Below are 14,009 nucleotides of genomic sequence, written 5' to 3'. Positions count from 1 at the left end.
AGTACCACCAGTACCACAAGTATCAGAACCACCACTACCAGTACACTCACCAACAGTACCACCACCACCACTACCTCCACCACCAGTACCGCCAGTACCACCACCATCACCAGTACCACCACCATCACCAGTTCACCACCAGTACCACTGCCACCAGTAGCACCACCAGTACCACCATTACCACCACCAGTACCACCAGTACCACCACGAGTACCTCCAGTACCACAACCACCAGTCCCACCACCAGTAACACACCAGTACCACCACCACCAGTACTACCACCAGTACCACCACCAGTCCCACCACCAGTATCACCACACCACTACCAGCACCATCACCAGTACCACCACCAGTACCACCACCACCAGTACCAGCATTGGTACCACCAGTACCACCACCAGTACCACCCCCACCACCTCTTCCACCCCCAGTACCACCACTACCACCAGTACCACCATCAGTACCACCACCAGTAACACCACCACCAGTACCACCACCAGTACAACCACCACCACCACCAGTACCACCACCAGTACCGCCACCACCAGTACCACCACCAGTACCACCACCAGTACCACCACTACCACCAGTACTACCACCACCAGTACCACCACCACCAGTACCACCAGTACTACCACCACCAGTACCACCACCTGTCCCATCAGTACCACCACCACCACCAGTGCCACCACCAGTGCCACCACCAGTCCCACCACCACCATCAGTCCCACCATTACCACCACCAGTACCACTGCCACCATCAATACCACCACCAGCAGTACCACCACCACCACCAGTACTACCAGTACCACCACCACCACCTGTACCACCACCACCACCCCCAGCACCACCACCAGTACCACCACACCCAGTACCAGTAGCATCAGTACAAGTACCACCACCATACCACCACCACTAATACAACCAGTACCAGTACCAGTACCAACACCAGTATCAGTACCACCAATACCACTAGTACCACCACCAATACCACCAGTACCACCACCAGGTTCCAGTACCACCACTAATACCATCACTACCACAACCTATACCACCACCACCAGTGCCACCAGTACCAGTACCATCACCACCAGTAACACCATCACCATCACCACTACTACCAGTACCACCACTACCAGTACCACCACTACCAGTACCACCACCACTACTACCACCAGCACTACCAGTACCACCACTACCAGTACCACTACCACCACCAATACCACCACTACCACCACCACTACCAGTACCACCACCACCACCACTACCACCACTTCCACCATCACCACCACCACCACCGCCAGTGCCACCACCAGTACCGCCACCACCAGTACCAGTACCACCACCAGTTCCACCACCACCAGTAGTACCACCACCACCACTAGTCTCACCACTACCAGTCCCATCACCACCAGTACCACCACAACCAGTACCAGTACCACCAGTACAAGTACCACCACCAGGACAACCACCACTAGTACCACCAGTACCACCACCACCAGTACCAATACCACCACTAGTACCACCAGTACCACCACCACCAGTACCAATACCACCACCAGTACCATCAGTACCACCACCACCAGTACCACAACCACCAGTACCACCACCCACCAGTACCACCACCACCAGTACCACCAGTACCACCACCACCACCAGCAGTACACCACCAGTACCACCACCAGTACCATCACCACCAGTACCACTACCAGTACCACCACCACACCAGTACCACCACCACCAGTACCATCACCACCAGTACCACCACCAGTGCCACCAGTACCACCACCACCAGTACCATCAGTACCACCACCAGTACCACCACCACTAGTACCACCACCAGTACTACCACCACCACCACCAGTACCACCACCACCACTACCACCACCAGTACCACAAGTACCACCACCAGTACCACCAATCCCACCAGTTCCAGTACCATCACCAATACCACCAGTCTCACCACCAATAGCACCAGTACCACCACCAATACCACCAGTACCAGTATCACCACCAATACCACCAGTTCCAGTACCACCACCAAAACCACCAGTACCATTATCGATACCAGTACCACCACCACCACCACCAGTACCAGTACCACCATTACCACCAGTACTACTACCACCAGTACCACCACCATCACTACCCGTACCACTACCACTACCCATACCACCACCACCAATACCACCACCACCAACACCACCACCACCACCCCAATACCACCACCACCACTACTAATACCACAACAACTACCTCAGCGCCTCTCGCTCACTAGTAATAGCAGGGGCACTGTACGAGGCCGGAGCTGCAGCCAAAACAATCCCTCCATGCGTACCATAAAGCACAGCCTGCCCTGCACCCAAAGGTGAAGCCAGGGCCCTACTACAGCTGGAGTGTTTTTTATTAGGCCAAAGATAGCAATGACATTACACAATGCCACACTGCACACTCAAATCACGGAAAGGGCAGGAAATAGCCTCCCCCTGCTCTTCCTCCTGAGCTGCGATAGTGTAATCACAGTGCGACAGGTGTTGGAGCGCTTTGTTAGTGTTTATAGCTCAGATCATGTGTAACTCACTTCACACTTTGTGTCTGTGTAATTTACAACACTTACACATCTTCTTCACTGCACTCTTTATCACTATCAGTACCACCACCAATAATACCACCACTACCACAACCTATACCACCAGTGCCACCAGTACCAGTACCACCACCACCTGTACCACCACTACCACCACCACCACCACTACTACCAGTACCACCACTACCAGTACCACCACCACCAGTACCACCACCACCACTACCAGTACCACCACCACCACTACCACCAGCACTACCAGTACCACCACTACCAGTACCACCACTACCAGTACCACTAGCACCACCACTACCAGCACCACCTCTACCAGTACCTCCACCACCAACACCACTACCAGTACCACCACCAGTACCACCACCACCAGTACCAGTGCCAGTACCACCACCACCAGTACTACCACCAGTACCACTACCACCACTAGTCTCACCACCACCAGACCCATCACCACCAGTACCACCACCACCAGTACCACCACAGTACCACCACCAGTACCACCAGTCCCACCACCACCAGTACAACCACCAGTCCCAGCACCAGGACCACCACCACTAGTACCACCAGTACCACCACCACCCGTGCCACCACTACCACCACCCGTACCACCACCAGTACCAGTACCACCACCAGTACTACCACCACCAGTACCACCACCACCAACAATACCACCACCAGTACCACCACCACCAGTACCACTACCAGTACCACCACCACACCAGTACCACCACCACCACTACCAGTACCACCACCACCACTACCACCAGCACTACCAGTACCACCACTACCAGTACCACCACTACCAGTACCACTAGCACCACCACTACCAGTCAGTCAGTCAGTCAATTATCTTTATTCGATTATTAAAAATCATAAAAGAACGAGCAAAAATACATATCACCATTTCATCTGATCACAAAATATTACATACAATTAAACCAAAAAACACTAAATTTTTACAATAAAACATGCATAAATATTTAAAAAAGATAAAAAGAAGGGTTTGTTAAAACACAACGCATTCAGAGAAAGGAGTAAAAAGAGAGGAAATTCATTTTTCAGAGATAAAGTGCCTATGCCTTGTACGATGCTTATTTAAGCGTGCTCCTGCAACTAGAAAACTAGCGACAGAAAAAGCTACTTTCGTATCAGAAAGAAGTTGCAAAAACATCAAAGCTGGTTTTACCTGAATAAAGCCCTGATTGCGTAGAATAGGGAGCAAATATCTTTTTCTAATCTCAGTATAATGACCACAGAACATGACGAAATGCATCGTGTCCTGTGTTGAAAAATGATCACAGTCACATGGTTCAGCGTCATCAGGCCTAGACCAGGTTCTGAAATTCCCCAATATAAAATGAATTAAATCAAATCGGAATCTCGTTAGGAGAAAGCGGTGGTAAGGTTTTGTTACCGAAAAAAGGTATGTTTCCATTCCAGGAACAGAGGAAAGCATACAGTGTTTCCTCACCATGTTTTTTTTTAGCTCTACTGCTTCCCTCTCCAGGGCATATAAATTTGTCAGAGTGTTTTTGACTAAATTTAAATCTTCATAGGTTATACCATCTGGGGATGAGAAGAGCTCCGGGCGGCCTGCTAAAATAAGCTGGGTTTTCACGTATCTTAGCCATGGGATGTTAAGGGCCCTGTCCAGGGCTAGGCAGTCTTTTAAAATAATGTGATTTAGTGTAAGCTCCTGGTTAAGCCAGGTTTTTAACCAGCCAATCACTGGGGCTAATTTTAGAGTGTCAGATATATAGCCCAAGCCTACCTCTGTGTGCAATGCAAAGGTCGGGGTTGATTGGGGAACAGAAAGCAGAGATCTCAAAAATTTGTTCTCTACGTTCTGTATTTTGATAGAGCTAGTGTATCCCCAAACAACGGAGCCATACTGAGCGACTGACAGACATTTTGCTTTATAGACTTTAATTATACTTTCCATGGGACGGGCACCCAGTTTTTTGGCAAAGCCTAGCAGCCCTGCGGCCGCTCTAGCAACAGCGCTGCTTTTGACCAAATGCTGGGGGCCCCAGGTACCCTTTTCATCGAAAATCACCCCTAGGTATGGAAAGGAAGGGACTCTCTTAACCTCCTTCCCTGCGCAATAGAATGTTAACAACTTTTTTTTTCTACCTGCGGATCCAGCAATCATTACATGTGATTTTTCTGTGTTAATTTTCATGTCCATAGATGACATAAAAGCTCCAAAAGATAAAAGAAGTTTATTCAGCGCAACTCCAGAGCGTGCTAAAAGAACAGCGTCATCCGCGTACAGGAGGACGGGTATCTTTGTCTCGCCTGCACGCGGAATGTCACTATGTGATGTTATCATTTCTGCCTCGAGGTCATTAATATATAGAATAAAAAGGAGGGGGGCAAGTATACACCCTTGCCTAACCCCCCTCTCTGACCTAAAATGACAAGTACATCTTCCTTCCCTAGTAACTCTAACTGAGGTCATAAGATCCCTATGTAACTCAGCTAAGTAATCGACCAAGGGGGGATCAAAGCCCATGGCCAAAAGGATCCCCCACAGCCTTGACCTGTTAACCAGGTCAAAAGCTGAGGAGAGGTCCATAAAGGCCATGTACAAAGAGCCGCCCCTGGCGACCACATATTTATTTAAAATTAATTCTAGGTTTAGGCACTGATCTAAGGTTCCTCTATTGGCTCTAAAGCCATATTGTGCGTTAGATAAAATACCCTTACTTTCTAAAATCAAGGTTAATCTACCTAGGAGGACTCTCCCCAGAATTTTAACACTCGAGTCAATGAGAGAGATTGGCCTATAGCAAGCCGGATCTGTCCTCTGTCCTTTCTTAAAGATTGGCACAATGGTCGAAGTTGCCCAGGTAGAGGGGAAAATAAATTCCCTTGTGGCATTAAAAATATTAGTTAAAATCTTTGAGCTAAGTTCGGGGGCGGTCTTAAAAAAGTCTGCAGGTACCCCATCTGGCCCCGGTGCCTTTTTACAGAGTGTATCTTTAATTGCTTGTTTCACCTCATCCTGAGTGAAGGGAGAGATACGAGTTAATGGTTTTGGTAGGGTTTCTTCACATTCAGTAGTAGTATGAATTTGACTATAAATATTACTAAAATGTGTTACCCACTGTTCATCTGGGATAATACAGTCAGCTCTCTGGTTATCTAGTCCCACAAAATACGGGTGATTTATAACTGCCCAGAATTTAGCACTATCTTTCTGTATCTCGGGCAGTAACAAATCATTCCAGGCCTCGTCTTTTATCTCAGATTTCCTCTTCCTAATAGCTAAGTTATAATGTTTCCTCAGTGACGCTATCAACACTCTGTCTCTAGGTTTACACTTTAGGGCTTTAAGAAGAGTTGAATGGGCCTTAGAACAGTTTGCGTCAAACCATTTGGGGCCCTTGAGTTTATTAGACTTTGCCTTTATGGTCAAATCTAAGTTAACTTGATGGCAAATAACACTAAAGGCCTCGACCAAAGTAACACTCGGGTTTTTGTCATCTAAACAGATGGCAATTTCACCGGCAACTTTGGCCGTGGTTTCCTGTAAGAAAGTTATTGGAGTAACTTGGCCCCATTTAAGCCTCCGGTTTTGGTCTCTTAGCACAAGATCTGTCGCACACAATGTGTCCGTCTTCCTGTTTCCCAGGACTCCTTGAGATAAAACCTCTAAAATCACAGGATGGTGGTCACTAAAAACAGAAGTTTCTACCTTATAAACAAATATTTCAGGTAGAACTTTTGAAGAAACAAAAATATAATAAATAATAGTGTCAGAATCATTGCCCACATATGTTGGTAACCTCAAATCATTTGAGCAGGTACCAAATTCATAGAGGTTGAGGGTGGCCAAGAGCGATTCCAAAACCTCTCCGCTTGAAGTGTGTTCAAAATGCGGAGAGGAAGAATAAGGAAAGAATTTCTCAGTTTCTCTCTGGCAGCCTGCCTGGCAAGGATGAATATTAAAATCTCCCATAAGGATCACCTCATGCGTGTAACAACTGTTCTCAATAAGGGTGGATAAGAGATCCTCTAGGGATAACAAATGCTCGTTAGGGAATTGACTGGACGGGGAATTATAAAAATTAACAAGTAAAATGGAGTTACAATTTGATAAAGTCAGTTCGACCGCTAAGCAATTTTTTGATTTGGACTTAATATGTCTAGGTTTACCTTTGACGTCAAGTGAAATGTATACAGCCAAACCACCCCTTGCTCTTCCTGCTCTACTAGGAACTGCAGGTACAAAAAAATGAGAATAGCCGTCTAAGGCCAAGCAATCTAACGTTTCCCAAGTTTCCTGAAAAGCAAGGATGTCATAATTCCTAATTTTGTCCAACCAAATTTTATCTTTAAATTTGGGTCTTAGCCCCGCAATATTCCAGCTCATAAATCTGCAGGCCCTGGCTCCTGCAGAAGGCTGAGCTGATAAACCAAAAGCAGAAAGTGGTCCCTTTGCGTCATTAACGTGATTTGGCAAAAGTCAATCGTTGTGGTCCATAAAAGAAAGTGGCGCAAAGCGGTTAAGCAGTTCTAAAGGCTGTGTAACGGGGTTAAGCATAAAAGGTTGATGACGGTGAACTGAGACGTTATTCCTTAGATCTTGTTCCCAACTGGAGTGAAAATTCCAGTTGGTATTCCTCTCTGAAGCAGGAGTCCTTGGAAAAGATACGTTCCGCTGTTCCCCATAAAAAAATTTCAGAGTGAGGGGAACCACGGTGCCTTGTCTTCGTTGGGGAGGAAAGATATTTGCAAGAATGTTAGGAAGAACATGTTGATTTGAAAAGCTCACAGCCACACAGTCACCTTTAAATCTTTTTGGGCGGTTTCCCAGCCAAGGAACCCTAGTTACTGATTTAATTACGCTTGCTAGGTGATGCTGTCCCCCTGGAGCTAGCCGCACGTTTACGGTTAGCCAATGCAGGGCTTTGCTACGTAGTGAATTAGAACTTTCCACCGTACCTCTTTCCAGCGGAGGAACATTTGCGAGGACTAAGACCACAGGTGTGGCTTCAACAATGAATTGCAGTGGATCCGTTGTGAAAATTTCGGCTTGTACTTGTGTTTGTACTGGGGGAATGTTGGCCGGAGAAGTTGGATTTATTGGAGGACGTGGTAGCACGGGACCCTCAATGGGAGCGGTCAAAGATAATGGCGAAGGGTTCACTCCAAGCAGTTCAGTTCCTTCACCAGCCCCCAAATCGTCGTTTCCGGTGTTAACTCCCCTGGGATTATTGCCTAAAATAGTCACTAACGTAGTTATATTTTCAATGCCACTTGCAACTATATTTTGACAACCGCCCAGCTTCTTAACCTCTGCTTGCAATTTATCAATCTTGGATATGAGAGGTTTAACAATGGAGTTAATTTTAATCTCAATAAGGTCTACGATTTTATCGAGAAGGGCTTCTTCAGTAGGACAGGTAGAATAGCCCTCGACGTGAGTCATTTGTGTACATTTTGGAATGTTAGCCCTCTTCCATTTAGTCCCTGAGCGTAGCCCACCCCGCTTTAGAGGAATCTTAGTGCATTGTCGCTTGGGTCTGGCTACATGACCTATAGTGGATTGATCGAGAACAGACACCTGAGACTGTGTATCTTGATCTGAATCTATATTATTGTAGTTATCTGCATTGCCCTCAACGGGCAAGCCATCAGAAGCCGGGATTACATTATCCGGGGTGTCTGGTGTAACTTGGGAAGCAATGTCATCGATCGTGGCTGCAGTGAAAATGTCTTGCGTAAAAATTTCATCAGTCAAAGTAGTAACAAGTGTAGGTGGGGACAGGCAGAGCAAATCAGGAGATTTGCCTAGCCCCAATGACTCCCTCCTTTGCATATTGATCTTCTGTACGGTCTGAACTAGATAGTTGTTAATCTTGTTTTGTTGAACTCCAGCAATTTTTTTAGGCATGACTTACAATATAACACAAAATAGGGAAGACCACATAAACAAATGTACGTAAGATTGTATAGCACCACCACTACCAGCACCACCTCTACCAGTACCTCCACCACCAACACCACTACCAGTACCACCACCAGTACCACCACCACCAGTACCAGTGCCAGTACCACCACCACCAGTACTACCACCAGTACCACTACCACCACTAGTCTCACCACCACCAGACCCATCACCACCAGTACCACCACCACCAGTACCACCACAGTACCACCACCAGTACCACCTGTACCACCACCACCAGTACAACCACCAGTCCCAGCACCAGGACCACCACCACTAGTACCACCAGTACCACCACCACCCGTGCCACCACTACCACCACCCGTACCACCACCAGTACCAGTACCACCACCAGTACTACCACCACCCGTACCACCACCACCAACAATACCACCACCAGTACCACCAGTACCACTACCAGTACCACCACCACACCAGTACCACCACCACCAGTACCATCACCACCCGCACCAACACCGCCACCAGTACCACCACCACCAGTACAATCAGTACCACCACCACAACCAGTACCACCACCACCAGTACCATCACCAGTACTACCACCACCATCAGTACCACCACCAGTACCACCACTACCACCACCAGTACCACCACCACCAGTACCACCAATACCACCAGTTCCAGTACCACTACCAATTCCACCAGTGCCACCACCAGTAGCACCAGTACCACCACCAATACCAGCAGTACCAGTATCACCACTAATACCACCAGTTCCAGTACCACCACCAATACCACCAGTACCATCACCGATACCATTACCAATACCACCACCACCAATACCAATACCAGTACCACTTGTACCACTACCACCACCATCACTACCCATACCACTACCACTACCAGTACCACCACCACCAGTACCGCCACCACCAATACCACCACCACCAATACCACCACCGATACCACTAATACCACCAACACCACCATCACCACTAATACCACCACAACCACCTCCGCGCCTCTCACTCAGTAGGAATAGCAGGGACACTGTACGAGGCTGGAGCTGCAGCCGGAACCATCCCTCCATGTGTGCCATAAAGCACAGCCCGTCCTGCACCCAGAGGTAAAGCCAGGGCCCTACTATAGCTGGAGTGTTTCTTCTTAGGCCAAAGCAGTGCTTAATTTGTGCTGATGCTTTCCGGTGCTAAGCACCGGCACTTATTTCACAGGGTCGTGTCTATAGAATTGAGAGCCATGGGTATGCTCCAGAGGAGTGTTGCAGGTACTGACTTTTTAATGGTGGAGTTTCTTTCTTTGCTTGAGGCAGTGAATTACCTGTACAGAAAACTCCTGATATAGTCTGATTCGGTTGAGGTCACATAACTTCAATTGGTGAAATAAGCTGCAAGCTATCCCTCCCTCATCAGCGGGAAGTGTGATTTGCAACCAGTGCCTTAATTTGAGCTCTGGTTTCCGGTGCTCGAAGCGGTACTTCATTCTCAAAACCAGCACTTGTGACAGCTGCCACAAGGTGGCGCTGTCTGGCTAATTTATGATGACCACGACAACAGGTAACAATTAATTCAATAAACATTTAAATGACTATTATCTGCCTCCCAAGCCATTCTTATAGCTTTGGGGGCCTGAAATAGTCCGAATAGTCACACTTGTGGGAGTTTGCTGGCTAGTACTTGTGTTGTTTCTATCGTTGGCAGCATTGAAGGGGCTACATGTGTTGCAAGCTGCAGTGGCCTCCTGACGAGAGACCCAGCACTTATTATTTTACAAATTAAGCACTGGGCCAAAGATAGCAATGACATTACGCAATGCCACACTGCACACTTAAATCACGAAGAGGGCAGGAAATAGCCTCCCACCGCTCTTCCTCCTGAGCCGGTACAGTGTAAACACAGTGCGACAGGTGTGGGAGCGCTTTGTTAGTGTTTATAGCTCGGATCATATGTAACTCACTTCACACTTTGTGTCTGTGTAATTTACAACACTTACACATCTTCTTCACTGCACTATTTATCACTACTTTGAAGACGTCGCAGGCCGGTCTCTTCCTCTGATATTTACAATCTAACAACCGGTCGAGAAGGCCTTTATTGCAATGAAATAGGTCTCGCATTTGCGAGAGTTTAAGCTATTAGTATTGTAAATGAAAATGCCTTTTATTTATGTTTTAAAACCCAAAACTTAAATAATAGTCATTGTCATTTAAAATGGCAAAAGCTCAAACTCGCGTGAATGTGAGACCTATTGCATTGCAAATGCTTGTTATATATTGTCACCCAACTGCTCATCATTGTGTTAGAAAAACTAGAAATTTGTGTAGCATTGCACGTGTCTTGAAATAAAAAATAAAATAATTACACAGTAGTAAACCTTCCACAAGTGCTGGGAAATGGGTGAATCACTGACTTGAGAGTTTGTGAATGAACACTGACTTGAGAGCTTGTGAATGGACACTGACTTGAGAGTTTGTGAATGAACACTGACTTGAGAGTTTGTGAATGGACTCTGACTTGAGAGTTTGTGAATGAACACTGACTTGAGAGTTTGTGAATGGACTCTGACTTGAGAGTTTGTGAATGGACACTGACTTGAGAGCATGTGGGTGTTCATAGACTCCTTTCTGACCCTTACAATGGTTTGAGATTTGCTCCAAAGATGGAGTAAATCACCTTCTATAGGAAAGGGTCTCTTCGTTCGGAGAAATGTGTTTCCTGTGGAAAAAAAACGAAACGAAAAAATGCAATTATACATCAGGGCCGCCTTTCCCCAATAATGAACTGTACTGTAAGCACGATTACATATTGGAGATGGCAATGTGTAAAAATGTCATATGACATTACCAGTATACACTGCAACAGTCGCAGTAAAGTAGCAAATATTACCTGTTCGTGGTAGTACTACTACGGGTACAGATTTATTACTGTTTTTTACGAATCGGGCTCTTCAACTTTAGTACTACTAGGTAAATATTTTCCACTAGAGGTGATCTCCCTCACAGCTTAAGAAATTCCGTTTTACATCACGTTAATAGTGTGCCTTCAAAACAATTGTTGAAAACACAAAAGACTTGGCACAGCATTTTGCTGTTTTAGTTTTTTTTATTTTGACTTTGTTCAGTTGTTAATCTCAACTATTTTTATGCACCCATATCTCAGTCATCATATCCCGGACTGATCATGTTGGCATATTTAAATAGCCAGATATTGTGTTCTGTTTATCTCATTTGTGCTCTTTTTATTATGTTACTCACTTGTTCCTAAAACCGTTTTTTTAAAAAATTATTTACATGTATATGCTCTATTGCATATATTTTGCCGGATATTGTGTCCGTAATCCATTCTTTAATATCAATTTATTTTAAGGTCTTGAATTAAAAAAAAAATACATAGAGAAGTACAGACTCTAGTCACAGAAAAATACTTTTTTTTGTGGTTTTATTTACACTGCAGATGTATCTTTGTATTGGTCAGTCAGCAGAAATGCTGTTGCAAATGCTGTTGCAAAACTGCATGGCTTCTGTGCAATGTGATGGGATCTGGTCAGTGTATGTACTAATGTCTATATTTACCAAATGTGCGATATTCGCGTCCTGAATTTGTGGACCCTTGTTGTGGGAGGTAAATGAATGTTTGTATATTATGCAGCACAGGGTTCATTTAAAAATCTTAGTTAAGTGTCTTTTTTGGCTTGCAGTGGGAGTTTGTGTCGGCCCTGAGACAGGCCCAGCGGAAGGAGAATGCTCTGCCCATTGTGAACGCTGGCATGAGAGTCCGCTTCCAGGCGAACACTGACGTCATTGAAGACTTATGCATTTTCTATGGCGGGGTTGGAGTTACCACAGTGGGCGCCAGAAACACCTCCCAGAAGCTCATTGGAAGGTAGAATGGGCCAATGAGAGTTCATATCCTAACACACTGTGTTTTGCTTTTAAACATCTGAAAAAGCATGTTTTATTTTGATGTTATCTTTGGTGGAAATCCAAAGTGAACAAGCATTGGCATAGCCAATAGGTCTCGCCTTTGGGACCTTATAAGTGTTTAGCCATGCAACAGTTGCATAACTAAATACTTATAAGGTCCCAAAAGCAAGACCTATTGGCTATGCCAAGCGGCCGTGCGGCCGCGAAAGTGAAAGTGATCGCGGTCGCGATCACAATCAAACATCAAAGCGGCCGTGAAAGTGAAAGTATTCGGTAAAGCGCGTCGTGCGCGCCCGCGCACATGCACTGTAGCTACAGGCTGGCCTGGTAGCACTTTTTGGAGCCCTCTCAATAAGTCTCGCCAGACCAGCGCATGCGCTGGGTCAGGCGAGACCTAAAAATGAGGAAGAGGGATAACTGCATCTTTCCTTTACGTTAACAGGATAGGGAGGAGCCATTTGGGGCCTTCGCCTGTATATTTAGGAGGGTTTTCTATTTAGAAAATGAATTACATTATATATGTGAGATAAGTGAATTCTATGCACATGTGTGTTAGGCCCTCACAACATAAGGACTGGGACGAGGACGGACGAGTGTGTAACGGCTCTACCCATCTTAACTCATCCCAAATTGAAATTATTTTTTTCGTTTTTCTTCTCCTTTTACTTGCCTTTCCCCTGCTGCTCGTTTGCTGTCCTCATCAACCAGTAATTCGTGTGTGAAATGTGACTCATTCTTTTGCACTTCTATCCACATTTCTTTCATTACATTCACAAGCTTTTTTCAATTTCTAATTTAGAATAAATGCAAAAGTACTTGGCTTACCTTTCACTCCAGCAAGAGTCAACCCTAATTTTCTCATATCATGTTTTTTTTTAAAACTGTGTTTTATCTGGTTTCATAAAAACGACAAAGACTAAACATAGAGTGTGAGTGACTCAGTTTCACATAAATTATCCCAAGTATTATGAGGTACAGGCGTTTTTCAGAGATGGGTCACAACCCAGATGCCCGGTATTGAAAAACAAAAAGGTTCGTACACTGGGGTTACATCTTATTGTAAGAACCAAGATTACAAGCTAAACATCAATGAAGGACCAGAACACACACTCACTTGGTCGCTTTATATATAACAGTGTAGATTCCATTCAGGGAATATACTCCTCCTCCCTGGAGTAATCGGTACTGGAGTCCCCCTCCTCATTGGGCCCAAAGCATTATTTCCTCCACTGCCCCCTCATCAGTGAGTGACAAGCGCATGTGGTGCTCCTCCGCCGCCCCCCACTCTATGAGGTCTTTTAGCCACTGGGCCATCAGTGTCACCCTGGTGCGCAGCCACCCAATGGCTCCATGACCTTTGGAAAGGAGTAAAGCCACTGAGCGAGTTTGTAGGGGACATAACGTCACCTAGGTCTGCCCACAAGACCTAACAAACATACTATAGGTGTCAGGGGAATTCCAGTACAGTGGCATACTCAATCTTAGGTGCCACCAACCTTCAAAAGGCCTGGATCTCAGGGATCCATTCTATATAATTTGTAAGGAGTTGCGTA

The 14,009-nt window shown here is 45.9% G+C and overlaps 1 protein-coding gene across 3 annotated transcripts in view; it reads left to right on the top strand.

Moving 5' to 3' along the window:
• LOC146858231 (aldehyde oxidase-like) overlaps nt 1-14,009 on the top strand; it is a 623,555-nt gene that overhangs the window by 325,309 nt on the left and 284,237 nt on the right. For all 3 annotated transcript variants that reach the window (XM_085649038.1, XM_085649037.1, XM_085649036.1), the window contains exon 14: nt 12,231-12,415. In XM_085649038.1, the coding sequence (XP_085505164.1) occupies nt 12,231-12,415 (185 nt within the window). The remainder of the gene's footprint in view (nt 1-12,230; nt 12,416-14,009) is intronic.

Source organism: Triturus cristatus, chromosome 3_2, assembly GCF_964204655.1.
Source record: "Triturus cristatus chromosome 3_2, aTriCri1.1, whole genome shotgun sequence".
Taxonomy (NCBI): Eukaryota; Metazoa; Chordata; class Amphibia; order Caudata; family Salamandridae; genus Triturus; species Triturus cristatus.
The sequence above is the reverse complement of the archived record's forward strand: the minus strand, read 5'-3'. Positions and strand labels throughout refer to the sequence as shown.